Source organism: Fusarium oxysporum, chromosome I (genome assembly GCF_013085055.1).
Source record: "Fusarium oxysporum Fo47 chromosome I, complete sequence".
Classification (NCBI taxonomy): domain Eukaryota; kingdom Fungi; phylum Ascomycota; class Sordariomycetes; order Hypocreales; family Nectriaceae; genus Fusarium; species Fusarium oxysporum.
Window position 1 is genome coordinate 5,081,579 of NC_072840.1, and position 15,903 is coordinate 5,097,481.

General features: G+C 49.7%; 5 protein-coding genes across 5 annotated transcripts; 3 read left to right on the forward strand and 2 right to left on the reverse strand.

The window, feature by feature from the left end:
• Nucleotides 1-23: 23 nt before the first annotated feature.
• FOBCDRAFT_235861 (amino acid permease/ SLC12A domain-containing protein) lies at nucleotides 24-1,824 on the forward strand (the record flags this gene model as incomplete). Its single annotated transcript, XM_059610033.1, has 5 exons — nucleotides 24-39; nucleotides 413-761; nucleotides 814-832; nucleotides 1,025-1,358; nucleotides 1,388-1,824. The coding sequence occupies 5 exons, from the start codon at nucleotides 24-26 to the stop codon at nucleotides 1,822-1,824; spliced, it is 1,155 nt and encodes a 384-aa protein (XP_059463932.1).
• A 269-nt stretch (nucleotides 1,825-2,093) lies between these two features.
• On the reverse strand, nucleotides 2,094-3,603 carry FOBCDRAFT_195597 (ZPR1 zinc-finger domain-containing protein; the record flags this gene model as incomplete). The annotated part of the gene is made up of 2 exons (XM_059608819.1): nucleotides 2,094-3,380; nucleotides 3,439-3,603. The coding sequence occupies 2 exons, from the start codon at nucleotides 3,601-3,603 to the stop codon at nucleotides 2,094-2,096; spliced, it is 1,452 nt and encodes a 483-aa protein (XP_059466620.1).
• Nucleotides 3,604-3,739: 136 nt separating this feature from the next.
• FOBCDRAFT_284530 (uncharacterized protein) lies at nucleotides 3,740-5,519 on the reverse strand (the record flags this gene model as incomplete). The annotated part of the gene is made up of 7 exons (XM_059611660.1): nucleotides 3,740-4,541; nucleotides 4,593-4,692; nucleotides 4,862-4,963; nucleotides 5,011-5,133; nucleotides 5,183-5,248; nucleotides 5,300-5,414; nucleotides 5,485-5,519. 7 exons carry the CDS (start codon nucleotides 5,517-5,519, stop codon nucleotides 3,871-3,873), a joined length of 1,212 nt encoding a protein of 403 aa, XP_059466621.1. The 3' UTR covers nucleotides 3,740-3,870.
• A 246-nt stretch (nucleotides 5,520-5,765) lies between these two features.
• On the forward strand, nucleotides 5,766-8,221 carry FOBCDRAFT_213089 (uncharacterized protein). Its single transcript, XM_031194434.3, has one exon. The coding sequence runs from the start codon at nucleotides 5,860-5,862 to the stop codon at nucleotides 8,050-8,052; it is 2,193 nt and encodes a 730-aa protein (XP_031029172.2). The 5' UTR covers nucleotides 5,766-5,859; the 3' UTR covers nucleotides 8,053-8,221.
• A 1,279-nt stretch (nucleotides 8,222-9,500) lies between these two features.
• On the forward strand, nucleotides 9,501-13,354 carry FOBCDRAFT_213093 (glycerophosphocholine phosphodiesterase). Its single transcript, XM_031194439.3, has 3 exons — nucleotides 9,501-9,619; nucleotides 9,682-12,884; nucleotides 12,941-13,354. Exons 2-3 carry the CDS (start codon nucleotides 9,840-9,842, stop codon nucleotides 13,127-13,129), a joined length of 3,234 nt encoding a protein of 1,077 aa, XP_031029177.3. The 5' UTR covers nucleotides 9,501-9,619; nucleotides 9,682-9,839; the 3' UTR covers nucleotides 13,130-13,354.
• Nucleotides 13,355-15,903: the final 2,549 nt, after the last annotated feature.

A 15,903-nucleotide genomic window follows, 5' to 3' on the forward strand; every position in this document is an offset into this window, starting at 1 on the left:
GCGGGGAGACTAAATATGCTTACATGGTCCCATCCATCTGTATGATCATTGTAGATTGAAGAGTATTGCAAATTACCATCTTGGGACAGGTCAGGATGCAAAGATGGCCAGGACACCAAGACATTCGGCGGCTACGCTAGCCTTGAACATATGTTACACTTCTAGGGACAAGAGAGACTGATAAACTTGTAAGTCTTCACATATCCAAAGTTGCGGTCGAGTTTCAAGCTGGTTTCTTATCACTCTTTCTTGATCTGACACCCCTTCTCCTATTCCAATCTCTTTCGTCTCACCTATTTTCCTTCTGACTGTTCCCTTCAAACGTCCCCTCCAACGGCAGCATCATCAAGCACAATAACTCGCACCTCTCAACTCCACCGCAAGCTAGGCAATCGTCAAATCCAACTTATAGCTATCGGAGGCTCAATCGGAACTGCTGTCTTCATCTCTATCGGCACTGGCCTCGCCCATGGTGGCCCAGGAAGTCTGTTTCTCGCGTACACCTTATACTCTGTCATGGTAGGCCTTGTAAATAACTGCATGGCTGAGATGGCAGTGCAGCATCCTGTGTCCGGTGCTTTCATTAGAATGGCGGGACACTGGGTTGACGAGGCTTTTGGTTTCATGGTTGGGTGGAACTTCTTTCTCTATGAAGCCCTCGGGGTGCCGTTTGAGGTACCGGCTTCGAATATTGTGCTTAAGTTTTGGAGGGATGATATATCTGTTGCAGCAGTTGTCGCGGCTTGTATTGTTCTTTGTAGGTGAGCTCAAGCTGCATACTCTGTTCGATTCCTATTAACATGCAAATCCTAGTGTTATAAACCTGGGTGCCGTGAAATGATTCGGCGAAGCTGAATTTGGCTCTCGATCGGAAAGGTTGTCCTCTTCTTCATCGTATTCTTCTTCACCTTCACCACAATGGTCGGCGGTAACCCCCGAACACGATGCATACGGGTTCCGCTACTAGAGCAATCCAGGCTCTTTCGCAGAGTACATAACAGACGGAGATCTTGGGAGGTTCTAGGGGTTCCTCGGCTCCCTATGGATCGCAGCTTTCGCCTGTGTTGGCCGTGAGTATGTCTCTATGATCGCTGGAGAGGCCAAGTCGCCGCGGGTTTACCTCAAGAATGCTTTTAAAACCACATACATCCGGTTCGGTATATTTTTCATTCTGTCGTCCCTCCGTGTTGATATCATTCTCCCTTACAATGACCCTACCCTTGTGGGTATTGTCAACGGGGTTGACGGTGCTGGAACAGGAGCTGCCTCCCCCTATGTTATCGCCATGGGAAATCTTGGAATAGGAGTTCTTTACCATGTCGTCAATGGCCTTCCCGTCTCAAGCATCTTCTCGTCTGGTAACGCCCTGACATACTACGGCACCCAGTCCCTTTACAGCTTGGCTCTCAAGGACAGGCCCCCAAATTCTTACTCAAGTGCACATCCCTCGGTCTCCCTGTTTACTGTCTAGGCATCTTCATGCCATTCCCTTTTCCAACCTTTTTGGCCGTCTCAAATGACTCCGTTGTCGTCCTCACCTGGCTCACCACTGTCATCACCGCCGCTGAGATCATCGACCACATTGTGATCTCAATTACGTCCATTTTCTTCTACCGAGCTTGTAAAGCACAAGGTATCGATTGCCCAACACCTCCCTACTGTGGCTGGTTCCAGCCCTATAGCGCCTATATCTCGGCCACGTTCTCGACATGCGTTGTCTACTACTACGGATACAGCACATTCCTGCCTGGCAACTTTACCATCAGTGGCTTCTTCACTTGTTATACCATGGTACTTGTTGCACCTATCACCTTTTTCGGTTAGAAGTTTGCTAAGAAAACAAAATTCATTAAGGCGTCCGAGGCTGATCTTGTCTGGGAGAGACCCTTGATCGATGCGTATGAAGCGACCTTCGAGGTGCCTGTGGGATTTTGGACGGAAATTATTCAAGTTCGGCCCCAAGAGGAATAAAAAGAGTGGCACAGCATACACGGGTTTAAGAAATCACATTGAATCATAACTTTGTAATCATTGCTTCATCTATAGGCTGGACTTTTGAAAGGAAAAACAGGAAAGGAGGATTATATCAAGTGCTACCTCTCAGCGGCAGTCTCGGTCTCCTTTCCCTCTTTCCCCTTCTTATCCTCCTCCTGCTCTCCGTAGTTCTCCAACTTCATGTCCTTGAGACCAAGCTCCTCCTCTTCCTCATCTGTGCGGGTATAGTTCTCACGGTGAATCTTGGGGTCGGGAGCAGGGGGGTCTACGAGAGGCTGAACGTAGCTGCTGGCGAAGGGGTCGGTAAGGATAATTGTGAAGGGCTTCTCGCCACGGATGGCGGCATCAAGACCGTCAAAGAAGGCGGTCCATTGAGACTTCTCGTCGCTGGCGAGGGAGTCACCACCCTGGCCCGAGCCGTCGGCCTCGAAGATCTGAGAGTGAAGATCACCACGGACCTGGGTCAGGAGACCTTCAACAGTAGTGAAGCGACCACCCAGGGTGCCGGGGTTGACCTGGAGCTTAAGCTCGGGGCACTCAAGGCCACAAGTCTCACTCTTGAGAATATCACGTGCCAGGTCGGCGCCGTCGCTGACTTCGAGGATGATCTTCTCGCCCTTTTCAGGAATCTCACCACCTGTCTTGACATCGTTGGAGCGGTAGCCGCAGTCGTCACACACGGTGGACATGAGAACAACTTGCTTGAAGTGGGGAATATCGACCATCTTCATGTGTGTGGTGCAAGGATGCATGCAGCCAGGGCATGTCGCGGGAAAGCTGTAGACTTCGTTGGGGATGATTTCACCATCAGCAGTCAAGCCAGGGTTTTGCGGTTGCTGAGCATTAGCGTCGGAGTCGGAGAGACCAAGGGCGGCGTTCTGTTCAGCAGTTCGGGCATATTCGTGCTTCTCCCACTTTCCAACACCATCCTTGAGATCAGGGGCGATGAACGAGTTTCCGGCAGGGTCATCGACCCAGACACGGAAGGGAAATGAGTCGCCCATCAACATGGCGCGACCCTTGGCGATGATCTCAGCAACCTTGACATACACCTCGGGAGCCTGCTCCTTTCGCGCCTCTTGTCCCATCTCAAGGTCCTCAATGACAGTGGTCAGGAGACCCTCGACATTTGTAAGCTGGCCACGGCCAGCAGGAATCTCGAGATCCAGCTCGATGAACTTGACGGTGGAGGTATCGGACTTGACAACCTGTCGCGAAAAGTCGGCGAGGTCTGTCAAACGCAGCTCGTAGTGGGTTCCCTTGGGCTGGACGGTTCCGGCAGCCTGGATCTCGTTGTTCTGGGTGTGGCAGTGCTCGCAGGAGAAGGACATGATAACGACCTCGCGGAAGTAGGGGATCGCAGTGAGAAGAAGTCTGGTGACACCCTATACAGTCCTGTTAGCTAGATTCCTATGCGATTTGTTCGACCATGTGTTGACTCACATTCTTGCCGCAGTTCATGCACAGAGACTCAATCTCTTCGACAGCGCGCTCGTCGTCGTCGGCATTTTGGGCATCAACAGCAGCAGGCGCAAGTTTGTTAACCTTGTCGCCGATGCTCTGGAAGAACTCCTCGGGAGTCTGCTTGGTTGTGTCTTCGGTAGCCATTTTTAATTTTTTGTCTGCTGGGATCGAATCTTGAAAATCCAATCTTCTTTTGGTGGTTGAATCCATGGAGGGGTCATGAAATTTTTGGAGGGGCAAGCCCAGTTATGTCATGGGGTTCCAGGGTGCAGACTTTGGAGGCAGGCAGGCGCTAGAACGTTCGGGACACACCTGCGGCGATGACTCAGGATAGCGGGCCTAGATTCATCCGATTGACTCTATCCATGAGATGGATAGAAGTCATGATGGCAAGGCGTCCACTGATATTTCTCATTTCATAAAGTGAGAAAGACTGAGTGGATTCGTTGTTTGTTGCTTTTGTCCTGAAAGCAAGGCTTGTAGACCAGCCTTTCGATTTTTAGCTCTTTTCTTGCTGCTAGCATTCAAAGTTTGTTTGGGCTGGTCAACAGGTGTCGAAACTTTCTTGACTTTCGACTGTGCTGTCTTTCGCCTCACAGCTGGTCCTGGAGGCGGCATAACAATCTTGGTGTCTCGTTGGCAGTTGTCGCAGTGCAAAATCTTGCAGGGTCCCTGAAGATCTTCTGTTGGTTGAGGGGTCGAGTTGCCGCTTGACTTTTTGCTCTTAGCCTTCCTATGAAGACTTTTTCGAGCATCTAACTTCAGTGTTGCTTCTTGACCTGGGATCATGATGATTCCACAGCCTCCGCATACGTGTTGTCGCTGAACGTCTGAAAGTATTACGCCATATTGCTGGAGAAGATGGCCGCGTTGGCTCATGAGATGAGCAGAAGTCTCTGGGGCCGTGGCCCGTAGGAGATGTGCTGCATCGGTGAGAAAATCGATAGTTCCTGGAAGTTCTGATACTGCCATTTTGGAAATCTGGGGCTTCAGAATCTTTTGATTGTTGAAGTTGATTCGAGATTGAAGCTCAGGTCGCTTGAAGGAACCTTTGCGGACAAGACATGATGGTGAAAGCGGGTCTGATAAGATATATTTTGGGGATATGATTGGCCAAATCGTTGACAACGTACAATGTATCAGGCAGGGGATAATAAACCAGCAACTTATATCTTTCACATTCGAAGCTGTTTTGCTTATGACTATGTTGTAGGGGAATCTCATTCCTCGAGCCTACTCGAATGCATCTCATTTATATGGCTTCTCTATCCTGTCCAAATAACACAACATCTCTGCCCGCACGCTCCAAAACACCAAACAGCTCAACCCAACACCAACACATATCGAACTTCAAGTCATCTCAAGAGCGGCGGACTTCCCACTTGACATCATTGATGCTTACTTCCTCGTTAGACTTCTCGTCGTATTCGAACCACTCGCCCTCCTCCAAGTCGATGCCAGTAAACTTGGTTCCTGTCTCGACGCCCTCGGCCAGCCATTCACCCTAACAGTTCGTTAGTATGCTCTCTATCCACTCATTAATTCACATACCTCAGCCTTGAACTCGGTGAACTCGAGGCCTCTGCAGTCGAACTCGAGGATCTTTTGAGGCTTGGCTGGTTCAGTTTGCTCATAAGGGAAAGGTCCAGCCTTAACAGAGGCTGACGACTCTCGCTTACACAATGTTAGTAAGATGAAACCAATTTGATATCAAATAGGTTACCTTGCAGTTCTTGCACTTCCATACAAAGTTGGCCTCTCCTCGACTTCCACTCATCTCATTGGTCTCCTTCAGAAGGTAATTAGTATACCGTTTCCAATCTGGCGAGCCGTTACGTACAAATCGGTTGACTCCAACATGGTTGGCATGAGTCTCTCGACAAGAAGTACACTGAACCTTGAACATGTACCAAAAAGGGTTGTCTTGAGTATCGTCAGGGCGCAAGTTTGTGACCCTGTCATATTGAGGTTGCCCCTCACGTCAGTGAAGCTCGCTTGAGTTGGCAAAAAGCTGTTAGTACATACCCTTGCAAGTCAGCTGTGAGATACAGAGCAAACATGCTGTGAAAGGTGAGAAGGAACCGAGATGATAAGTTTTGTAATTGGGTATGGAATTCTTAGACGATGTAAGCTTTAGAAGCAAAATACAGTCGTTTCAAGAGCTCCAGTATCGATGAGCTTCTAGTGGGATGTGGTGGGGGTGTGACGATAGCGCATTCCAGCTGCACCCGCGGTCAACCAGGCATAAACCCCACGTGACTTCAATAATCGAATGATCTGTGACTGGCCAATTTCTTGATTGATGATGGCTCCATGAAACACCTCAATTGAACGATTGCCGACAGCAACGACCCTCAATCGCTCCAGAGCGATGTCCTGAGCTTCAGACCGCCACTTAAAATGCAGGCTTTGTGGTCGAGGGCCGGCCAGGTTCATCGCTGCGGATGTCGCGCCTGCGAATCCGTCGTGAGCTCTCTCGGCCGGCGAGTGACAACCGCGGCTCGACCACGAAAAGTCACCTTTGCCGATATCTTCACAGCATGCTACAGCTCCATGTTTGCGACTGCCGCCATTGTCGATGCCGTACGGAAGGAGGACCGAAGGCAGGAATTGGACCGGCAATTGGAGGAGACAAGGCGTGAATTGGCACAGCTGCAACTCCGGAACCTCGAAGCGAGCCAGACGACGAATGGCATTGACTCCGCCCAGAACGAAGTGACTCTACACCAGATGGATCAATTATGGGGGGCCATCAAGAGTCTATACACAAACCGACCATATATGAAGGAGATTTACAACCCTGCTACCATCCGAATCGATGAGTTCTTGAACCGAGTACATACCGAGGAGTACGAGTGCCCCGACCAAGCAACGATGGATGCTCTTAGGCGTACGGACTACGATCGCCTTGAGCAAGTCATCATGCGCGAAGAAACAGATGTTGGCATCCGTCAAAGAACCCCGTTAAATACCAAACAACTCCATAACGCCGGACGGACGCTCAGCCATCTCGTTCAACAATTACTCAAACGTGCCAATGCCCATGACAAGTCCAATTTGCCGAGCCCCAGCTTCGACGAGGCCATGCAGCTGGCAAATGACAAGACTTCTTTCAGATATCTCGTGGAGAATGATCCTGAGAGGGTGATAAAGAACCGGGTCGATCTGAACTCTGATCTTCGCAAAGTCGTTGGGTCAACGCTGAGCCTCAAGGAGAAGGTGGGTAGAGTGTGTTATAATCTGCTTGTATCTGCATATCCAGCCGATATGCACACGTACAACACGTTGATCGTTGCTTTCGATAAGCATGGCTACAAGTATCTATCAGAGCCAGTAGTCAACTCCTTCTACTACTACCGCCGACTAAGACCAACCCCATCAACGTTTGTTGCCATCTTGAATCACTACAAAAATTCAGGCAACCATGGTCGCTTCTTGCGCAGTCTTGCAAGTCTCGCTGGTCTCGATGGCGAGACGGGCGCCAAACTGAGACGAAGACTGGCGGACGAAACGTATGATGGAGCAGTTGACGAAAGGCGCAAGAGCTACAAGGTTCAGACATGGACCCAGACGGGCGACTATTTCTGGGAGCATGCGCCATTGGACAAGCCTCTCATTGAGGCTGCCATTCAAGGCCTTTTACACATGAGGCTCTTTGATCAGGCTGCTGAGTTTTTCGTGACGTGCATGAAGGCCAAGGTTGTGCTCAGCACGCATGTGATCAGGCAGTTGTTTGATGAGTGTATTGTGGCTCTTGACTGGAGATCTGCTGTGCGCCTCATCCAAGGTTTCACTGACTGTTCAATTACATGGACTTCGATGCTTCTCGGGAGGGATCAAGACACTTCTTACCTGATCAGCCGGGTGCGGGTTCTTCTCGACCTCGCTGGTCTTCGAGATGCAAGCGGCGAAGTGCCCACATCGACTCTCCACAATTTGTCTATATCACGTTACGATTTCTACAAGTTCCTGAGTGATCTGGCAAGCGCAGACTTGACATCTCAAATCGATATGCAAGGGTCAAGTGCACAGACTCGGGATTCGGCTTCAGACCCTGTCAGCGCTTCAAAAAGAAGGCTACTCCAGATCGAAGCGCTTTGGAAAGAACAAGACTTGGTTGGAAAGACGACACGCTCCATCGAGAGCAAACTACTCTATCCTGAATTTTCACCTGAGTTCCGTATGTCAATGGCCTTCCACATTGGAAACGCCGCGGCGGATCAAACAGTGGAGTTGGATGGGGAGATCATGGAAGTTATGTCACAGCTTCCTCTTTCAGAACGAGTGGAGAGAGGTATTACGGAATGCAAGTCCTTTCAAGGTTCGAATAATAGCCGCGCTGAGAGCGGCAATATCAATGAGGAGGTGCAAGAATTAAGGCGAGATACACCAGAGGAGCAAGGCAAGGCAGAAGCCGGGAGGTTTTTACGAGATGAGGGGCTGGATATAATCTCGGCTCACAAGGCAACAACGGTTAAGCGGATGAATGCAAATGCAGCAGAGCGCACTTTGAGAGCAAGGCCAATGCGGCTAACGGCATGGCCTGTGACAGAGCAGCAAGTGGGATATTTGCAGAGGGCGAGTTTTGGTTAGGAATTGAAAGCGATGAGCCGCATGTAACATACTTTTGATCGTCTCACTTACATGCATTCCTTTTGTGTGTTGCATCGTATGGCGCCAGCATATTAGAACCTGCATCAGCATAGAAACATGAATTATAAACGTACCATGACTTTATCAGCATGACATACTTTTTGAAGAAGCTTATCATTCCCAGTAGTTAAACAGGTAGCAGCATGTCGTCTTATCATAAGCTTGGTATTGTAACAGTGACCTCGGCCACGCCTGAGTTTAATGCGTGAGTGTGCAGCCAAGAGCGCCGCCACTAAGCGTTTCCGTTCGTCATCGTGGGCAATCCCCTGGTCATGAGTTGACAATTGGTATTTGTAGCACAGTATCTAACACTCTTTGAGAAAGGAGCCCAGCCAACAATGGCGGTCTGCAACCTTAACTGCAATCTATAGTGAGTTTCCTCGTCAGCTGACACTGTATTTATCAAAAACTCCAGCCGCATTGTCCGTCCCTGGAACTTGACAGGTTCCAAGGGGTCACGATGCGACCTCTTCAGTGGGTGCGCCCTGAATCGTGCCGTCCAGTCACGAGGCCGTAAGGGGTCCACGGGGCCAATTGGATTGGCAGGCTCGACTCCATTTTCTTAGGGGTCCTGGTGCAGCTTGGTACAGCCCAGGTACAGCAGAGCAAGTACGAGGCGGTACTTTGAGCTACCCCAAAATGTCAGTGCGACAAGCAGGTACCTTTTTCCCCACATTGGATGGATCACATCAAATCCATAGGATCCATCATCTATCGGATCGACGAATGTTGTTTCAAGAATCAGTTTGGCCTTGTTCTTTTTTTGTTTCTAGGCTTTGTTCTTAAGATTCTGCTTGTGTGAGCGAGCGAGTGAGAATAGGATCCGGTCAGTCCCAGTCATTTCTCCATCGCATATCTCCAGTAGCTTCGTCATTCCTCTCTTTTTCCTTCTTCCTCTTTTTCTACATCTTTGTCATACCCTCTTGGTGTCTCGAAGAGGTTCCCATGAGTTATACGTCACTTGCTCTGTCACCTCTTGGTCAAGGCACTGATTACTCTTGATTGTGCACCGCGCGCAACTTACTTTGACGTCACTGGCCTGCGAGGATAAGCATTTGTGTTGCATTTGACCGGGAAAGACAAAAGGAAAAAAAAAAAAAAAACGGTTATCAGCTTGGTTGTTGACACGGTTTCTGTGATTGCGCCTGGCGACAAGAAGCTTCCTGTGTTGGACAACTATAAATTGTCGAAACGCGGTGTGCTGTGAAAGCAAGCTCTTCTACACCAACACAACCTTTCCGCGCTACGGTCGCGTTACTTCCCGATCGATTTTTCTTATCTTCTTTGTTACTCCGATTAGCGATCTACGCAGCATGAAATTCGGAAGAAAGTGAGTACTCATGCAATATGCGCTTTTCTTAACACAACCGACTCACTGCTCTCTCTAGCCTACCGCGCAACCAGGTCCCCGAGTGGGCGGGCTCGTATATCAACTACAAGGGCCTCAAGAAGCTTGTGAAAGCAGCAGCAGAGAAAGCAAGGAATGGAGAAAAGGTGGATCCTGCAGGTGGGCGGCTTTGACGACTCTTGGTGTCGCACACTGAGCCTCTCCCCTAACCCTCGATGCAGAATTCTTTTTCGCGCTTGATCGAAACCTCGAAGATGTCGACTTTTTCTACAACAAGAAATACGCAGAATTTTGTCGCCGTCTGAACCTCCTCCAGAACCGATATGGACGAACCGTCGATGTAGTCGCTACCCTGGATCAGGATGAAGTGGAGGAAGTTATGGGAGCTCTGCTTGAGCTGAGAAGTCAGTTCAGAAATTTGCAATGGTTTGGTGAGATTAACCACAAGGGCTTCGTCAAGATCACAAAGAAGCTCGACAAGAAGGTTCCGGACCTTGTCACACAGGGTCCTTATATTGATACCAAGGTCAAGGTTAAGCCCTTCGCCAAACAAGCAAACACAACAAGACTTCTCGATGAGATTAACAAGTGGATGTCTGTGCTGTCAGAAGCCCAGACTTTCGATGACACAATGTCTGAGCACTCGACTCGCTCCCTGGGTCGTGCTTCAGCCAAGGGTATGCTGAGCCTGCCTCAAGCTCAGCTCGATGCCCTTGACCAGGCTGTACGCAACGACGATGTTCCTGCCCTCGAGGCTGGCCTCAAAACGAGCAATGTCATCGAAGAAGGCGCGCAGCCGCTAATGCTGGGTCTCTTACAGCGATCTATTTCCTCGCGTTCGAAAACATGCCTGGCGTTTCTGCTAAGCAACCTCAAAAGTCTGGACGAGCCAGATGATATCAACGCTCGTAACTGTATTCATCGTCTGGTGATTCATATTGGCCGGACAAAATCTGTTCCCGAAGGAGAGCAGGACTCAAAATCTCGACCCGTCCCTGCAGGGTCACAATTCAGTAACAAGCACCTCGAGCCTGGTCTGGCAACATCTAAGGCGCCCAAGTCACTGAACCAGAAGGAGTCTCTACTTTTGACCAAGGATGACGAGGCTGTCCAACTATTTATCTTTTTGCTTGAGCAACTGCGACCAGAGCAGAGGGTTGCGCTCAAGAGCCGTGACTCCTTCGGGCGCATGCCGCTCCATTACGCAGCTCAGTTTGGCATTGTGGTCGTGTGTCAAATCATTATGTCCAAGATGCAGCAATGGGACCAATTCCACGTCAAGGATGGAATTGATACACCTGAGTGGCAGGATAACGATGGCTATGCACCCCTCCATCTCAGCGTTGTTGGGGGCCATCCATTGACCACTCAAGCTCTGCTGCAGGGCGAGAATTGGGAGGGAAGCAGCCCGTACAAAGCCGAAATTCGAAAGTCTATCTCCAAATCGGGTGCTGTGCTAGCCATCGCTACCAAGTCCAACTACAGTGTTATCGTACAGCTTCTGATTGATGCCGGCGTTGATATTAACTGGAGGGACAAGACAGACGAGACTGCTCTTCACGTCGCAGCTAGATTCGGGCATGAAGAGTGTGCTCGGATTATCCTGAAAGGAACTGCGGATCAAAAGGCGGATCTCGAAGCTACAGAGAGCACCTACTCATGGACTCCTCTTCATGTTGCCGCTGTGGATGGCAAGTACAACGTTGCAGAACTTCTGGTAGAAGCTGGAGCGGACATCACCCGCCTTGATTCATCAGGCTGGACGGCGAGAGAGCATGCTGCGCTGAGAGGTCATATGGACATTGCGCGACTGCTCGAGACCAACGATGTTGAGATCGAATCGCCCCCAACCCGACCTGTCGACACATTGCAGCCAACTCCCTCGGACATGTCATCTATCGGCGAACGTCGCTCAAATGGTAACGGAATCAACAATGGCTCGCGTGCTCCTGATGCTGCTATCAAGAGCTTCGGTCATCGATACTTGACCAATGAGAGCCTTGTACTTGTCAGTCTGGGATCGATGGACATGCGAAAGAACATTGAACCGGTCAGTTTGGATCGTGTTCCACTTACCGAAGCTCATAACACACAACTTGACACCGCTCTATCGATCGTTGTATCTGCTACTGGTGCCAGTGGTGAGCCCACCATCATCGATCTCCCGGTGCATGACAGCATTGCCACTGAACCTGTCGTTTTCACGACAACAGATGCGGGCAAGGTGAAGCTCCTTTTCGATATCGTCCCGACTTACTCGGGCAACGACAAGCACAAGGTTGGGCGTGCCGTGGCGCTCTTGTCTTCTGTCAGACAAACACTGGGATCCAGCCGCATGAACCTGCAGGGAGATGTTTGTGTTCCCATCATGTCAAGCAGCTTCGATGTCATTGGAACCGTCAACTTCAACTTCTTGGTCATCACCCCTTTCCACCACCCCAATATGGAAATCACTTCGAGACAGACGTACTGGAAGAAGCTGGAGTCAACCATGGTGATTGGTCACCGCGGACTCGGCAAGAACTTGACAAGTAACAGGTCTCTCCAGCTGGGAGAGAATACTCTGCCGTCCTTCATTGCTGCGGCTAATCTTGGAGCTCAATATGTCGAGTTTGATGTTCAACTGACCAAGGACCATGTTCCGGTCATCTATCACGACTTCCTCGTCAGTGAGACAGGTATTGATGCACCAGTCCATACCTTGACACTGGAGCAATTCTTGCACATCAACCCCGACAAGAATCGAGATTCCAAGCAACAATCAAGAAAGAAGCCTGCACCCACGGGCGAGCCAGGTGATTTCCGGGCTCGTAGCAACAGCCTAACACCAAAACGCTCGCAATCTATGGGGTTCGCTGGCAGTGGACCTGATGAGTTGGATGAACGCATGAAACACACAAAGGACTTCAAGGATAAGGGCTTCAAGGGCAACACGAGAGGAAACTTTATTCAAGCTCCTTTCGCCACTCTTGAGGAGCTCTTCCGAGAACTTCCTCAAGAAACTGGCTTCAATATCGAGATGAAGTACCCTATGCTTCACGAGAGTGAAGAGCATGAGATGGACACGTATGCAGTAGAGCTCAACTCATTCTGCGACACAGTACTCTCCAAGGTCTACGACCTTGCTGGAGAACGTCACATCATCTTCAGCTCTTTCAACCCCGACATCTGCCTTTGTCTAAGTTATAAGCAGCCTTCCATCCCCATCCTTTTCTTGACAGACGCAGGCTGCTGTGAAGTCTGTGATATACGCGCATCATCCTTACAGGAGGCCATTCGATTCGCGAGACGCTGGAACCTGTTGGGTATTGTTGCTGCCGCAGAGCCTTTCGTCAACAGCCCTCGCCTCATCAAGATCGTCAAAGAGAACGGAATCGTCTGCTTCAGCTACGGCACATTAAATAACGATCCTGAGATGGTTCGGGTAAGTCTAAGCACACACAGAAAGATGTATGTCGATTTTGCTAACCGTCATGGCAGCGTCAAGTCAAGCAAGGCATCGATGCAGTCATCGTCGACAGTGTCCTTGCCATCAGAAAGGGGTTGACAAGCGGGGAAACGCCCACTGAGCCCGTCAACGGCGAGAATGGAACAAATGGTACCCTGAAGCCGGATCACGAGCTCAAGGAGAAGTTGGACGAGTTGACGATCAATGGTGGCGGCCCTTGAGGACAACAGAACCGAGAGTAAGCGCTGCTAGATGGATAGATAGAAAGAAGTGAGACGAACACGGCCTTCAACAGTTGGCTCCCACAGAAAGACAGATAGATTCGCTCAACCCTTTTCGGGAGTGAGCTCGCAAATGGCATCTCTATGACACTATGGCCACGAGTAATACCCCTATCATCGTTTCGAGATGACATTTGATGCCTACCATTCGTCCATGAATAAGAGTCATGTTTGGTTAACAGGTATTGACCAAGTTTTGACGTAAAAGAGTAATCAATGTATAACTGCCGCCTATGCAGTGTGGGTGGTATTGTGATCACAACAGCTCAAACACCCCCAGCCCATCACTTCGCTTCTCTTAAGATAAGAAGGACTCGTGGGTGCAGCCAAACTGCAAGTCGTACGAGTCTGCAGTTACTGACATAAAGCCATGTCTCATAAGCCTGCCTATCGCTGCTATCACGTATTCCATCCTATCTCGCGCCGCGGAAATCAGACCTACAGCCACGCCGCATGGTTTGGAGAAGGTTACAGTGGCTAGGGTGCAAACTCTACATAGTTGCCGTGCTGATCTTCAAGGTTCCTGTACCAGGGCCCATGTTTTGTTCTCATACAGGGGGAAGAACGAGGACGAAGATGAGGCGGAAATAGTCAACCGGCTGTTCTAGGCCTAGGTAGTCATTCACGCATGTTCCTGTTCGTGCTGGATTCTCATGCATGAGAGAGGAGATGGCCTCCTGTGCAATATGTATGTCGTGCCCGGAATGGGAAGCGGCATTCTCGTTTGGTATAGTTTTGTTTCATGCCCTTCCTCAAGCCCGTAACCGTTACGTGAACGACAAACGTTATCCAGTGAAGTATTGCTTCGGAGCCGGCGGGATTCGACACGCAGAAGACATGTCTCAAGATCTGCCTGATCCTGGCACACTGTAGGGTTCGCTCTCATCCGAATAGCGTGTGATGGCTGATCATGGTGCATTGCAGAACAGGGTGAGAGTGACAGAGTACAGGCATCTTCGACTCACTTACTCAATCAGTAGTAGCCTGTTACTTCAACTTGGACCAACTAAACGTCGAGATACGCCAAGGGCTCTGCTGGAGTTCTGGGCCAGCAAGGGTAGAAAGGAAGGTGACTTGACGACTTACTCGACACTAGAACCTGTAGTAAGGTTTAGAGCATGTCTCAGTCTAAAGAGTTATCAAAAGTGCCAGCCTATCTCACCGTTTCCAAGATTTATTACATCGAAATTTGATAGATCGATGTCTTGAGCTGGAGGCCTTGGTCCAAATTAAGCGAACAAGTTCGAACTGGATATGCCGTTGATCTTCAAACAGCCCGTTAGATTGGTTGCGTCCGCCTCCTCAACTACCGATAGTTTCAAGGGAAAAGAAAAACAGGGTTGACAGGAAACCGGGAAAGTTGCGCGTTGTTGGTGACGAGTCAAGCTGTCAAACGGTGAGATTGCGGCATGATCGTCCTTTAGTGGGTTTAGCTGGTCAATTGGCAGCTGAATATAGGAGCTAGAGAGCTCACGATGTGACCCAGAAGGATTCGTGGTGGAATATCATAATCGACAACTCATGCTTGGTTCAGGTAACCACGCGGTCAGTTGAGAAGACACAAGTCCCTCACACCTGATCAACACCCTTGGGAAGCGCAAGAAGGATAAGGGATCACGAGTAACCAAAGGAGAGCTCACCGATTCGTTTCCATCTCCTAGTCAGGACGAAAGCAGCTCCAGCAATTTGTTTTAGCGAATTTTATATTGCGGTTCCGCATAGGAATCTGGGTATGGACCTAGGAGACCTGATAGACAAGGAAATCCCTAGTTCGCAGAGGATAATATTACGGTCAATATAGTCAATATAGAGGCATGCAGGCACCAATACTCTGTATGGTTGACCATATACCGACTATTATTCAGGGGATGGAAAGATGGCGAGGCGAACGCGACGTCGTAGAGCAGATAGAACAGGGCATCATTGTAGGCACCGGTATAGCTACCATGGCAAGGGCTAACCCCGAGCCGCTTAGCCCCCTCTTCGATGTAACGCAGAGTATGGACTTCTCCAACTGAGAAGATCCGCGTCCAGGATTTTATGCACGTTGAGGGGATTGCTGCAACCTCGAGAGTATGGCGGGCGTGTGGTAAAGGGCGGGAAAAGGCGCCTAACCCCCCAATAAGTGTTAATCCATTGAACCAGACAAGATAGACGTTGCCTTTTCCCCTGTCGCCATTGTTTCTGTTCACGTACTGTAGGTTCTGAGATTCTCGTATTAAGCCACCCATGTCGGGGTGACGTTTTGTGATATGTTGCTGAGATCCGGGGGTCCCTAGACAGCTAGCTTTCTGTCATATGTCACATTTCGGCGGGAACAAGGAGTGAGTCCGTCAGAAGAACAATAGTGAATGGTCAGGTGCAATAATTGTGGACTCGTGGAACGGCACGCAATTGTTTTTATCGAGTCATGTCGTTGAAAGACTGTGAGCATACTCCGTTCTGCCAGGTTCGAAGCCCAGTCAATTATCAAGAGTCAAGCGATAGACCAAGTTGAACTGAGCGAGGCTGGGCTGGGGCTGCAAATCTGCAACCCTGCTTATATCAATATCGTGTGGGGATTCGAAATGACACTTGGTAACAAGGCCTGTTCAGGCAACAATGTGCAAAAAGCAGTGCAGGTCGGGCGAGCCTTGGCGCAAGATTCTCGATCAATTGATCATCGTGCAAATTGGAAGTTGAATGAATACCCAATTTCTGATGAGAGTTGTGCC